This window comes from Bidens hawaiensis, unplaced genomic scaffold, assembly GCF_021521415.1.
Source record: "Bidens hawaiensis isolate Kalapana, Puna unplaced genomic scaffold, B.hawaiensis_p1.1 tig00005808_1, whole genome shotgun sequence".
In the NCBI taxonomy this organism is placed as follows: Eukaryota; Viridiplantae; Streptophyta; class Magnoliopsida; order Asterales; family Asteraceae; genus Bidens; species Bidens hawaiensis.
In genome coordinates this window covers 389,353-403,233 of record NW_027491383.1, presented here as the reverse complement: position 1 = coordinate 403,233, position 13,881 = coordinate 389,353, and the positions used below count along the sequence as shown (strand labels likewise).

At 35.0% G+C, this 13,881-nt stretch overlaps 2 protein-coding genes across 2 annotated transcripts; both read left to right on the top strand.

The window, feature by feature from the left end:
• The first annotated feature begins 1,380 nt into the window (after nucleotides 1–1,380).
• LOC143630769 (vacuolar sorting protein 39-like) lies at nucleotides 1,381–6,447 on the top strand. Its single transcript, XM_077099689.1, has 11 exons — nucleotides 1,381–1,777; nucleotides 1,850–2,061; nucleotides 2,122–2,253; nucleotides 2,326–2,469; nucleotides 2,703–2,815; nucleotides 2,913–3,669; nucleotides 3,742–3,963; nucleotides 4,466–4,708; nucleotides 4,778–5,230; nucleotides 5,383–5,481; nucleotides 6,238–6,447. The coding sequence occupies exons 1-11, from the start codon at nucleotides 1,381–1,383 to the stop codon at nucleotides 6,430–6,432; spliced, it is 2,967 nt and encodes a 988-aa protein (XP_076955804.1). The 3' UTR covers nucleotides 6,433–6,447.
• A 2,003-nt stretch (nucleotides 6,448–8,450) lies between these two features.
• Nucleotides 8,451–9,476, top strand: LOC143630763 (AP-3 complex subunit sigma-like). The gene is made up of 7 exons (XM_077099685.1): nucleotides 8,451–8,531; nucleotides 8,615–8,657; nucleotides 8,747–8,808; nucleotides 8,879–8,975; nucleotides 9,059–9,129; nucleotides 9,210–9,301; nucleotides 9,376–9,476. The coding sequence occupies exons 1-7, from the start codon at nucleotides 8,463–8,465 to the stop codon at nucleotides 9,437–9,439; spliced, it is 498 nt and encodes a 165-aa protein (XP_076955800.1). The 5' UTR covers nucleotides 8,451–8,462; the 3' UTR covers nucleotides 9,440–9,476.
• The last annotated feature ends 4,405 nt before the right edge of the window (nucleotides 9,477–13,881 follow it).

The window sequence follows — 13,881 nt, the reverse complement described above, 5'->3', positions numbered from 1 at the left end:
AAAATCCAATTTTTACCCATAAAAAGAAAAAGTAAGTCACATAAGTAACAAAGATTATATACCTGAAAAAGGATCTAAATCATGATTATATTATTTAGATCTTTTTTGAAGGCCATTATTAAATTCAACAAATTGCTTATTGGTTCATTGAACTGAGGAATATGAGAGAATCTTGATGGCAAAGTTGTAATGTTTTTAATGTCTCTGATATTTTGGATCAAGAATCATATGGAAGTTGTCTTCTTCATATTATAAAGTTATTACACAGTCATCAATGAAGTCAATCAGAAGTCTTTGAAACATTAATTACAGAATCAGATAACTTAAATTATATTATTTATGGAAATTACTTGAAAGCTCCCATAAATAAATAAAATAAAATAAAAAAATACTATGATTCTTGATTTAGATTTTGTATTTCAACAACCTTAAAACTAAAAATCCCTAAAAATGAATCAAAACAAACAGTAAGCTATTCAAGATTTGCAAACTAAACACCTAAATTCCCCATCAAGCTATAAATTTGATCCGAGCCGATTTACTAATTGTAGTAATATATAACAATAAAGATTCATACCCTTGTAGCAGTCGGAGACGGTGGCACCAAAACCGGCCTCACATGATTTGAAGAGAGCAACAGAGACACAAATTCAGCCGCCATGGGGTTCAATTGACTCAACCTAATTTCGGCTAAATCAAAACCTTCAAACATCAATTAAACAAAGAAATTGATTTTTAATAATGAAAACGTCAGTTAAACAAAGGAATTGAAAACGTCAATTAAACAACTAAAGACATGAATCTAGAGAGAGAAACAAAGGAATTGATGTTTACTGTATGAATTAGAAAAACCGAGCTTCAATTCAAAAGACCAGATCCAGAACAGAAGGAATGAACGGTCTTGTAGCTTTAATCAGATATGGGAGAAGGCAGCCTAGGGTTGATATCTGGGAGCTAATAGTAGCGTTGCTTTTGGGAGGTGTGGGTCCGCTGCATCTAGGGTTTGTTATTTGGGAGAGTTGACGAAAACAATTGGTATGAATAAAATACAGATCCGGAATAAATTATTTGGACGGGTCGACCCGAATCCGAAATAAATACCATTTTAGTGGATATGGGCTAGAAAAAGGGAGGAGTCATGAGAGCATGACAAGTGGCAAAATATGATACTCTTTTATTAGAAATTTTATTAGAATAGCAAGATAAGAAGTTTCATATATTTTCCGTTCGTGCGTAAGTAGTAACCTATTCTTTCTTTGAATGAATATAAATGAAGAAATATAAAACCAAACACTAGAAATCATTCACAAAACGTTACACAGTTCAACATCCTGCCTGAGATAAACATAAACCACCACCAGCGGTGGCGGAAGAAAGAAAATGGTGCACACCGCCTACGACTCAGTGGAACTCGTCAACTCGTGCCCCACAAAGATCGACGCCGTGGAATCCTACGGCTCCAGCCTCCTCGTGGCCTGCGCCGACGGATCTCTCCGAATCTACGGGCCCCAAACCCTCGAACTGAAGCGAGAGCCATACGCGCTTGAGCGGACTGTTAATGGGTTCTCCAGACGGCCCATGCTGGCCATGGAGGTGCTGGGGTCCAGAGAGCTTCTGCTTTCCCTCTCGGAGTCGATTTCCTTTCATAAGCTGCCGAGTTTGGAGACGCTGGCGGTTATTACCAAGGCCAAAGGAGCTAATGCCTACTCCTGGGACGACCGCAGAGGCTTTCTCTCTTTCGCCAGGCACAAGAGGGTTTGCATTTTTAGACACGAAGGTAATAATAATAATAATTCACTTGCCTTGTTTGTTGTTGAATGCTATTACTGATTATCGAATTGATTGACAGGAGGCCGTGGTTTCGTGGAGGTGAAGGAATTTGGAGTTCCAGATACTGTGAAATCAATGTCATGGTGCGGAGACAATATATGTTTGGGGATTAGAAGGGAATACATGATCTTGAATGCTTCAAACGGTGCGCTGTCTGAGATCTTTCCGTCCGGTAGGATTGCTCCACCGTTAGTGGTGTCTCTTCCCTCCGGAGAGCTTCTTTTAGGGAAGGTAATTACTTAAGGTAATTACTTAATCTTCATATCATGTCACTGATGATATATTATCTAGGATAACATTGGAGTGCTTGTGGATCAAAATGGCAAGCTTCTTCAAGAAGGTAGGATTTGCTGGTCGGAGGCGCCTGCGGTCGTTGTAATCCAGAAGCCTTATGCAACTGCTCTTTTGCCAAGGCACATCGAGGTTGGATTTGTTATTTTATATTTGGAGAAGCATTTGTAGTTTTGGGACTTATGGTACATTTGAGGTTTGCAGATACGGTCATTAAGAGTGCCTTATCCTTTGATACAAACGGTTGTTCTTCGCGATGTGTGTCGTATTCACCAAGGAAACAATGCTATTATTGTTTCGTTAAGCAATTCTGTTTTTGGATTGTTTCCTGTTCCTCTTGGTGCTCAGGTTTGTCTCAAGTTCTTATGTAAAGTTTAACGCTTTATGTCAAAGATTTAATATTTACTTGATATATGAAATGCAGTATTTAACATAACATTCCATCATTGTCATTATAATAAATCCATTTGATAATGTGCAAAATTAAGAAAAAAAAGGCAATCTTTGTATGTTCTCACTTCACAACTGAGTAGATAAGTGGCTTTACCGGGCATAGAACTAAAGCACTTCATGCAATGCAGATTGTACAACTGACAGCATCTGGAAATTTTGAGGAAGCTTTAGCATTGTGTAAGTTGCTTCCACCCGAATACTCTAGCCTTCGAGCTTCAAAGGAGCAATCCATTCATATTAGGTACAAATTTGCATATTTAGATGTCAATATATGTTCACATCAGTTATTCATATATATGTCAAAGGAGCAATCAATTCATATGATTTGTTTGTTGCAGATACGCGCAATATTTGTTTGAAAATGGGAGTTATGAGGAAGCAATGGAGCACTTTGTGGCATCTCAAGTGGAAATAACATATGTGCTATCTTTATATCCATCTATTGTTATTCCCAAATCGTCCTTGGTGAGTGAACTAGATAAGTTTCTGGATGTGGGTGGCGAGGCATATCTATCAAGGGGCAATTCGGGTATTTCAGATGATATGGAACCATCTTCTAATGTATCAGAACATGACGAGAGTTCAGCTCTTGAGTCCAAGAAAATGTCTCATAATACGTTAATGGCACTTGTTAAATTCCTTCAGAAAAAACGTAACAATATTATTGGAAAGGCGGCTGCTGAGGGGACAGACGAGGTTATTTCAGATGCAGTTGGACATACGTTTGGTTCTTATGAAAGCAGCCGACCGAAGAGGTCAACAAAAGTCAAAGTCAACATAGCCCTTGATTCGGGTGCTAGAGAGATGGCAGCAATATTGGACACTGCTTTATTACAAGCCCTACTTTTGACTGGTCAAACTGCTGCTGCTTTGGATTTATTAAAAGGCCTTAATTATTGTGATGTGAAAATATGTGAGGAAATATTAAGAAATGGGAATCAGTATTTATGTTTGTTAGAGCTTTATAAATGCAATTCATTGCATCGTGAAGCTCTTAAACTCCTTCATCAGTTAGTTGAAGAGTCCAAATCGGATGAACCGAAAATCGAGCTCACTCAAAAGTTCAAGCCCGAGATGATTATTGAATATCTAAAAGTAAGCGCTTTCTTTGTTTTACCTTTCTTTGTGTGGTAATAATAATCAAAATGTGTAAATTCTGTTATGCAGCCTTTATGTGGGGTCGACCCGATGATTGTATTGGAATTCTCAATGCTCGTTCTTGAAAGTTGCCCAACACAAACGATTGAGCTTTTTTTATCAGGACACATTCCTGCTGACTTGGTAAACTCATACTTAAAACAACACGCGCCCAACATGCAGGCTACATATTTAGAGTTAATGCTTTCAATGAACGAAAACAGTATCTCTGGAAACTTGCAGAATGAAATGGTACATTCTCATCCTTTTAGACTTGTAAACGAGCCGAACGAACATGAAGGGACATGAACGAAGCTTGTTTATTTTTGTGTTCATTCATTAAGAAAATGAACATGTTTGTGTTCGTTTATGTTTGTTCATTTATATACTAAACGGATGGTTCATGAACATAAACCAAAACAAACAAAGATAAATGACCAAACATAAACCAATGTGAATATCCAAATTAAAGTCTAAAATACCATTATCATTAAATCAAACATTTCAAAGTCAAACAAAGATATATAATCAAAGGGTGTTTAAAATATGAAAATCAACTTGATTTCAACTTAATATTGGTAATAAATAAATTTGAACGAATATTTAAAACGAACATAAACGAATGAACAAATATAAATGAACAAACATCTAGCCGAACGGTTCATGAACGGTGTTTTGTTTATATGCCTACATCCTTTTCACCAAATTCTAACACAAAAACACACACTAAAGGCGTTTTGTATGGTTGTTGTAGGTGCAAATATATCTTTCAGATGTACTCGATTGGTACGCTGACCTCAGTGCTCATAACAAATGGGACGAAAAAATTTACACTCCAACACGAAAGAAACTTTTATCTGCATTGGAGGGTATTTCAGGATACACGCCTGAGGTTTTATTAAAACGGTTACCAACAACCGGCCTTTTTGAAGAACGCGCACTTTTACTAGGCAAAATGAACCAACACGAGCTCGCATTGTCTATTTACGTTCACAAGGTTGACTTTCTCAAATACAAGTTTTCAGTCAAATATAATTCATTTTATTAACTTTTTGAAAATATTCAGCTTCACGTTCCCGAGCTTGCACTATCGTATTGTGATCGCGTGTACGAGTCAATGCTTAATCAACAACCCGCAAAAGCTTCTGGAAACATCTACCTAACGTTACTGCAAATCTATTTGAATCCTCGTCGGACAACAAAGGATATTGAGAAGAGAATAAGTAACCTAGTATCAACTCCGACTCCTAAGGTTGGTGGGTTGGCGGTTAAAGGTAACAAAGGACGAGGGTTTGGTAAGAAAATTGCGGATATTGAAGGTGCGGTTGAGGATACTAGAATCAGCCCGAGTGGGACCGATAGTGGGAAAAGTGATGGTGATGGTGAAGATGATGATGGCGATGTTGATGGAGTTTCTAATATGATGCTCGATGAGGTTCTTGATGTTTTGAGTCAGAGGTGGGACCGGGTCAATGGAGCACAGGCTCTTAAACTTTTACCTAAAGAGACTAAACTACAGGTAATCGCTTACTTTTTTTTTTATTTTTTCATTGTTTGCTTTCAACTTCTTTACTCAATTTATTCAAATAATGTATGTATCATTGTGATTAAATTGTTTTTATAATATAGTTAATACATTAAGTTTGTGAGTTTTTTTGTTTGATTGGTCAGAACTTAATTCCTTTTCTTGGACCTCTGCTGAGAAGAACCAGTGAAGCACACAGAAACTTTGCAGTTATTAGAAGACTCAGAGAAAGTGAGAACCTCCAGGTCTCTCTCTCTCTCTCTCTCTCTCTCTACACACACACACACACACATATATATCTATGCACACTGTTAAAATTTACGAACAAGAAAATTCGTTTTATGGGCATAAATAACCATCATATTAGTTTGTTCATATGTATTTTTTTAGTTTGGTACTGTAACAACGAATGTGTAGTGAAATAATCTACACATGTGCAGGTTATATACATATACAAACAATAAAACTAATTCTTTAGTTTTAGGAATTTCAGAAATGAGTGAGAAACAACAAACATTACCATTTTCTCTTATTTATATAATTTTTTAAGATTGAAAAAATGAATGGTTCATTTTCGTCCGTGTGTTCTTGCTATAGTGTTCTTCATAGATCCCACACGCTTGAGCGCGCACACACATACAAATAAAAAGTTAATTTTTTGTTTAAAAAAAATTATAAAATACAAGAAAAGGATTGAAATGCAATGTTTATTCAGCTCTTCTGACATTTTAATAACACAAACAAACTTTGTTTATAGAACCATCCAATACACGTGTAAATCAATTTAAAAAACATATGAGCATATTAGTTTAATGGTTTCTTATAAAATATGAACCATTGATTGAATATGTATTATGAAGTTAGTTACACAATCAAAATTTGCCAAATACTGGAAACAACTGCTCATTTCAAGCACATCTAAACAGTAAACACAATCTCAAGCATAAAAAATACAAACCGCTTCGTTTAAGACTTAAGAGTTGTTTGGATGCAATGTGCAGGCTAAAGATGAGTTGTACAAGCAAAGAAAAGCAGTTGTGAAGGTAACAGCCGACAGCATGTGTTCCCTTTGTAACAAGAAAATAGGAACCAGTGTTTTTGCTGTCTATCCTAACGGAACCAAATTCGTGCACTTTGTTTGCTTCCGTGACTCCCAAAATATGAAGGCTACCGGTAAAGGTAGGAGAATAAGATAGTCTGCAAATCCCAACTTCAAACTTCTAGAACCATCTAGAAACTTCAAAGTCGTGATTTAACATTTGCGATTCACCTGCAGCAGCCAGAAAACAGTGTGCAAAGCTTGTGCTTTGTTATGTAGAGTTTGTTAAGAATTATGAGTGGTGTTGGTGCTTTGTGAAAGTTGTATTTATCACTATTGATATTGTGTATAGACAGCAGGCTTGAGGTTTATTTGTGGTGTTGTTCGATACATGCCATTGGGTTTGAATATCATTTCTAAATTCATATTTGGTTTGCTATCTTTTACGGGTGTAAATGGGACATATAGCTCTCTTTTTTTAAAAAAAGTTATTTATTTTTGGGGCAACTTATAGAATAGTAACCAACTTTCAAAAGTGTTCCAATTAGGTCACTTAACTTTAAAAAGTGTTTCAATTAGGTCACTCAACTTTCGTGTTTGATTAAATTAAAAGTTTTAACATGTTTTTTTAGCCAATTTCTTTTCTGTTTCACATAGGAAATCTTTTTATCTTTTTTTTGAAGTTGACGTTGAGTGGCGACGTGAATTTTATTTTTTATTTTTAAATTTTAATATAATTAACGTTTTTTTTAAAATTTTTAAATTTAACTACATATATTGCAAATTCCGACACCCACATCTTATCATCAATTTCTTTCTTGACGTACACAAAAATCGGTGAGACTTGATTTGAAGATTTAGTGACCCGATTTGAGGAAAATATGCATCAGTGACCTAATTGGAACACTTTTGAAAGTTGGTTACTATTCTATGAGATTTTCCCTTAATTTTTTTATCATGATTGTGTTTGTACTATTAAATGTAACCTATGGGGTGCTTTGGATTCCTTAATTTTACCTCCTTATGACTTGTAGCACTAAGTTATAAGTTATAAATTTGTAACTTATCAACTTATCCTCTCACGTAATAAGCAATCCCAAACATCTTTTTTAACTTTTAATAAGTTATAAGTCATAAAGAGGCAAATATAAGGAATTCCAAACACTTTTTTTAACTTTTCATACCAGAAAGTTGAGAGTTTAGATTGTAGTGGTGTAACCGGCGCCCAAGGGTGTTCAAGACCGGATTATCCGGTTTTCGGATATTGAATATTGATAACCGAATCCGTATCCGAAATTTTGGATATCCAATTTTCGGATATCCAAAATTTCGGATACGGATTCGGTTATTGAAACGGATAATCCGAATTATTAAAAAAAATTGAATTTTTTATGCATACTTTAAAACTAAACACGTGTCGAGATAAAAACACATTCAAGAAATTCATGAACCAATTCAAACAACCAAAGATATCTAGAACAAATTCTAAGAAAAATTTCAAAATTAGTTCGTCAACAATTAAACATTTATAATGGGAGGGAAACCCTAAAATTAAGTTATAACTTATAATATTTATTAATTATTTTTATTTTTTAATTTTTGGATATCGGATAATCCAATTATCCGATTTTTTTAGAAATCGACATATTCTCATTTTATGTGAGGGGTGTTTTTATAATTTAGAGAGTGATTTTGTGTGTTGTGAGTGAAGAGTTTTTATATTTTAGAAAAAACAGTGATTTTTCTGTATATTTGAAAAGTTACTGTTCATCCCCTATAATTTTTTAATATTTTTTGAAAGTAGTTGTGAGGTGAGATAAAGAGAAAAGTTAATGATAAAGTTATAAAAAGTATTTAATTGAAATGAAAAGAGAAAATATTAGTGTAATTTTTGGTTTAGAGATAAAGGATTGGATGAGAATATGTCTTAAACTCTATGGATGTTTCAAACTGGAGTTGGCCAGTCGGTTATACCGAAGATAGTCGATCACCTTTAAAGAAAAAGAAAAATAATAATAGGTAAAAGTTTGAACAACTGAGATGGGCCAGCCCAATGAGCCTCTGTGTCCCGGATGGATTGATTATCTATCTGTCATTGCCATATTTTATTTATTTTAGCTTTTGGATGTATTCATTCTTCAACTCAGCCCTTGAATAATCATAACCCAGTTCCTGTAAATCTAAATCATGATTCGAGCTGTGTTAGTGATCAACAACCAAGGCAAACCTCGCCTCGCCAAATTCTACAATTACACGGTTCCTATTTCTTCTATTCTAACTTCATTTCTTGCTCAATTCAATTTGATTTGATTATTCAATTTCAACTTATTTGAATTTAGCCTGTGGAGCAGCAGCAGCAAATTATCCGCACCATCTATTCAGGTCAGCTTTTATTTAATCTTTGCTTTTGATTTTTGATCTTAGGGTTGCAATTCAATTGCTTCTTCTTCTTCTTCTTCTTCTTCTTCCAGTTTTGTGCTTGCAGCCTCAAAATGTCAGCAATTTCATTGACGGAGGCTCGGTTTTCGGTCAGGTATTATTTCATTCCAAATGTGCCTAATCATATAGTTATGATCTAATACGAAATGATAATATAAATTTAGGGGACGCACCTCGTCTACAAGCTCTTCGCAACTTTGTATTTTGTGTTTGTATTTGATAGCTCTGAAAACGAGTTGGCCATGTTTGATCTTATACAAGGTGCGACTCTAATTAGTATTCTTGTTTGTTTGTTTGTTTGTTTTGTTTATCATTCCTTCTTTCATTTGAGTTTGATTCTTCAGTCTACGTGGAAACTCTGGAAAAATGCTTCAACAATGTATGCGAACTCGATATAGTTCTCAATTATACCAAGGTACCTTTCACTTGTTCACAATCCTTCTTTTCAACCTGGCCTATTCATTAAGTAATCTTCTTATTATTGTTATTATACAGATGCATACCATCTTAGATGAAATGATTCTTGGTGGTCAAGTTGTAGAAACTAATTCTCAAAATATTATTCAGGCTGTAGAAGAAATTTCAAAGTAATTTCTCTCAACCACACGACCCCTCACATGCTTTTTTTTAATATATCAACAAATTATTCTGATATGTGCAGGTTGGAAAAGGTTACAGATGCTACTAAACTAATCTCAAAATCCGCATCGATACTGTGGGGCTAAGCAATGTTATTTGCGAGGAGGCGTTATTAGAAACCCAACAATTGAAAGTTTACTCAAATTATTATGACAAACTAAGATGTAACATACTTGTTTTTACTGAATACCAGTTTTGACAAAAATACTTGCTAAATAAACGATAAATCCGACTATTAATTGACTAGTTCTTGGTTTGAGCTTCTAATCCCTCGGATTTTCTTTGGAAATTTCCAGTCATCTGTCAAATTGAAATCAAATAAGACTTGGATTTTGTATTATAATGATGGTGGGTTTGTAAGAAGTAAGAACGCATACCTTGTGCCAAGTTGCTTTGAAGCAAGCCTTGTGTTCATCAAAAGAGGCATGAAAGAAAGAGTTGATGTTTTCCTTTGCATTGTCCGTGAACTTAGATTCCTTGGATCTCTTCCTTGTACAGTATTTGGTATCAACCATGGGTACTGGCATCTTGTCGGAGATATTATTTTTGGTACTCTCTGTTTGTGGACTCATTGGTTGCTTCTCTCTTTTTAGCCACATCTGATCAGTTTAACAACTATGAATAATAAAAATAATCTATGCATAAACTCAACTGGTAATTTGATCAAAATATATGTCAATAGTGTAAGAGATTTTTTCATGACATGTAAATAATTAACAGGTGGCTACAATACATGTTAGATTTGGGTAAAAGAGAATTTGCATTTATTAGGTTTATTTATTTGGGTCTTTTAGAACAAATTATAAGGCACTGATGCTGCAAATGTTTTGATATAATGATTTTAAACGACTCACTTCAATCGGAAAACTCATTGACATGAACACGATCGGCATACTTGTAAAGCGGTTTGTTTTGACTCGAATCGGATGCATGTTTGCATAATAAATTGATTTGCTTCATCTAAAGCTTATGTGCTAGCTTCATATATAGTGATTATGTAGGCATGTATTGTATGTAAAATAATGAATGAAGGCAAGAAGTAAATTGACCTACTTTGAATCTTTGTTTGAGACGTTGAAGGAGTAAGATGAATGAAGAATGAATAGGCAGGTTTTATATTGCGTTTTCTTTTTCCCCAAGAAATTAAGAAACCTTGGCAAGGAAGTTATGCTCTACCAGTATGCATCGTAAATTAAACAATAAAGTATTTTAGTTATTTAGTAAAGAAATTAAATGCTGTTGCAAGAATTAAATGATATAATTGTTACGTGATATATCAGATAAAATATACTTCACCTTTTAGTTTTACTATCACGTAACAAACAATTTTTTTTTATGCAATTTATCCAATCATCTTAAATTTACCGGTAAAAATGCAAAAGTATCTTAAATCAAACTTGGGACAATAGGTTGACAGTTCTGGAAGCCCGATTAGTAGCATTGGCCCATCCAGAACTGAGGGGGGAACCGAAACCGAGCGGCCCATCATAGAGGTGCACAAATCGGTTAACCAATAACCGGTTAATTTTCTAACCGGTTCTTTTACCAAGAAATAACCGGTTAGACCGGTTAATCAGGTCGTGTACTAACCGGCTTTGATAAATTAATAAAAAAAATCGGTTAACCGGTCGGGTAATAACCGGTTAATAACCGTTTTTTAATAAAATATTCATAAAAAAATCGGTTAACCTGTTAGTAACCGGTTTTGAAATGAATAATATAAACCGGTTACTAACCGGCGGTTAGGATCGGTTAGTAACCGGTTAGGATTGGACCGGTTACTAACCGGTTAGACTTTCAGTTAGAAACCGGTTAACCGGTTTCTGTGTCCACCTCTAGTCCATCGAACAAGCTAATCAAGTAATCTCAGACGTTCCACTCGCCTCTCGGTTCTACTACTTAGATGTGAAGTTTACAAGTTGAACATAGGCTACGTAAAATTACTATTATTAGCAAATGATAAAGTGAAATTTAAACCCAAGTGGATGAAAGCGATGCAGGGTGAGATCGATTCAATTGGAACAAAATATAAAATAAAACAAAATATGGTGTTTAACAGAGTCACGAATCAATGGGTTTGAAACAATGTTTTAAAAACCGGTATTTAATTCATACCGGATTGGAATAAAAAATGGTACAACCGGTTTAACCGGTTCTACTGTGAGGTTCAACTGGGTTATATACTTTACTTTATAATTTCATAAAAATGCAACTTTAACTCAAAAAATACATGATTTCATAATAAAATATCATTCAAAAGTTATTCCATGTTTAAAAAACAATACAAAAGCACTTGATTTTCAAACAAAGTTATTTTAAAATAAAGGCGCATAATATATTTATGCTAACGGAGTGTTGTATGCCTGAGTTCACGTTCTCTTAAAATATGAAATTCACTCTCATCGCCAACCTCGTCAACAAGAGTATAAGTACTTTCATTCCCTACTATAATAATAAAAAGCTTTAGTTACCCATAATCATAATATACAAAAATTACATGAAATAATCATTCAAAAGTTATACCATATTTAAAAAACAATACAAAAGCACTTGATTTTCAAACAAAGTTATTTTTAAATAAAGCGCACAATATATTTATGCTATCGGAGTGTTATATGCCTGAGTTGACGTTCTTTTAAAATATGAAATTCACTCTCATCGCCTACCTCATCAACAAGAGTATAAGTATGTCAGGACCATGAATCGGGTGAAACCATCTAAAAAGGTTGACAAGAACACACCGACTCGATTATCCAAAAGGCCTGTTGAATATCACGATGGAATCAGGATATCCAACGTGTGGGAACGAAGTAGTGAAAATAGCAAACACAAAACAATAAAAGATAATCAATAAAAACACATTCAAAGACAAAGATTCACTGTATTAAATGAGTCATTAATGAAACCGTGAAAGGAATGTCTAGGGTTTTGTGTATGACGGCGGCGGTGGCTGTACGAGGAAACAAAATAGAATATTCCTTTAGAATGTTTCTCGTATTCCGTGTGTGCCAACATGTCTCAATCCGTCCCTAAAATGGTAACCTAGTACCCTATTTATAGACCCTGACATTCCTTTTAGAAGTTCCTAATCATTACATAATGAAATACAAAATAATACAAGTGTTGAGTCCTCGAGCAAGGTAACAATCTTGCTCGAGCAGACTCACTATGCTAGGTATGCTGGATGATTGTCCTCGAGCATACTTTACTTAGAATATCTTCAGTGAAGATATTTTCCTCCAGCAAGCTTCATTCCTTTTGACTAATCCATGCTTTGCTCGAACTAGTCCATCGAGCAAGCTCATTCTTCTTGATGTCTTCAGTCTTCTTATTCAGCAATCTTTAGCATGCTCGAATGTAAATCTTGCTCGGGGAACTGAACTGTGCTCGAAGTCCTTGCTTTGATCACGTGACATCTTCTTATTGCGTCCATGCTTGTCCCCATGCGCTCGATCATCTTGTGCTCGTAACACTTGGTTAAAACTTGTATGATCAAGCTGTTTGCTCGATTGGCAATCCATGCTCGATAGAAGAACACTCTTGCTTGTTGAAGTGTAGCTTGCTCGAAGCCTTAACACTTAGAAGAATCAACCATTTAAGGTTCTGAAGACCTTGCTCGAAGTAGTAAAACCATGCTCGATCGTCTAGGCTTGCTCGAAGTCCATACTTAGCCGTTTTCTGAGGAGGTTGAGAAGATTCCAATCTTCCTATCAAAAATCCGACTCAACAATCTCCCCTAGATTGGAACAAGCTCAGATGCACCAAAACAAACCTGCATAGAGTTACACATATATCAGACATCATAAATAAGTCATTCAAGAACATGTCATTTCATTACATAATTAGGAATTCTGCCTCTTGGACATTACACATCAAAGTTTTTTACATTAATTACAAAATAACAAAATTACAAAGATAAACAGAAATAAAACAATCTTCGTTGAGCTCCTTTTAGCTATCTCCTCCTCCTGCTCCCTGTATCAGATCTTTCTTTCATTCTTTTGACAAGGGCTGCTTTTTGCTTAATCATGTCGAGTTCCACAGTATCAGAGGAGTCATATGGAAATTTGGCATCAATTAAGTCTTGAAGGTCCTGAGAATGCATAAATTTAAGATCTTCATTATGTCTTATCACTGCAATGGGTATGCCAGACTCATTTCTCAATGAAATTGAATCATTGTGCTGATTGTAAGTTATGTACGTGATTCTCCCATATTGTTGCACCAATGAGTTTGGTTCTTGCATCACTTCTCTCATAGCTAAGCACTCTTTCAAAGTCTTCCTTTTATCATGTGAGCTGCTTGCTTGAGACTTTTGTTTCTTGGTATCAAAGAGGGAGAGTTCTGAGATGTGCACCTTATTAATCCTTCTGTTTCTTTTCTCCCTATCTGCCTGGCTTCTTATCTCTCTCTTCTTCTGTTGCAAGAATGGGAATCCCCTTTCTGCTTGTTCTTTTATAAATTTTGAGAGATCATTTCTTTGTTGACCAGATGGCTGACTTCTGATTTGATTGTCATGCAGTGTCAA

Excerpts from the sequence above, each read along its gene's own strand:
- LOC143630769 (XM_077099689.1), top strand. The coding sequence starts at position 1,381 with ATGGTGCACACCGCCTACGACTCAGTGGAACTCGTCAACTCGTGCCCC. Across the intron at positions 2,062-2,121 it reads GAGAGCTTCTTTTAGGGAAG|GATAACATTGGAGTGCTTGT; the intron begins GTAATTACTTAA and ends TATATTATCTAG. Across the intron at positions 4,709-4,777 it reads TGTCTATTTACGTTCACAAG|CTTCACGTTCCCGAGCTTGC; the intron begins GTTGACTTTCTC and ends GAAAATATTCAG.
- LOC143630763 (XM_077099685.1), top strand. The coding sequence starts at position 8,463 with ATGATTCGAGCTGTGTTAGTGATCAACAACCAAGGCAAACCTCGCCTC. Across the intron at positions 8,532-8,614 it reads CCAAATTCTACAATTACACG|CCTGTGGAGCAGCAGCAGCA; the intron begins GTTCCTATTTCT and ends ATTTGAATTTAG. Across the intron at positions 9,130-9,209 it reads TAGTTCTCAATTATACCAAG|ATGCATACCATCTTAGATGA; the intron begins GTACCTTTCACT and ends GTTATTATACAG.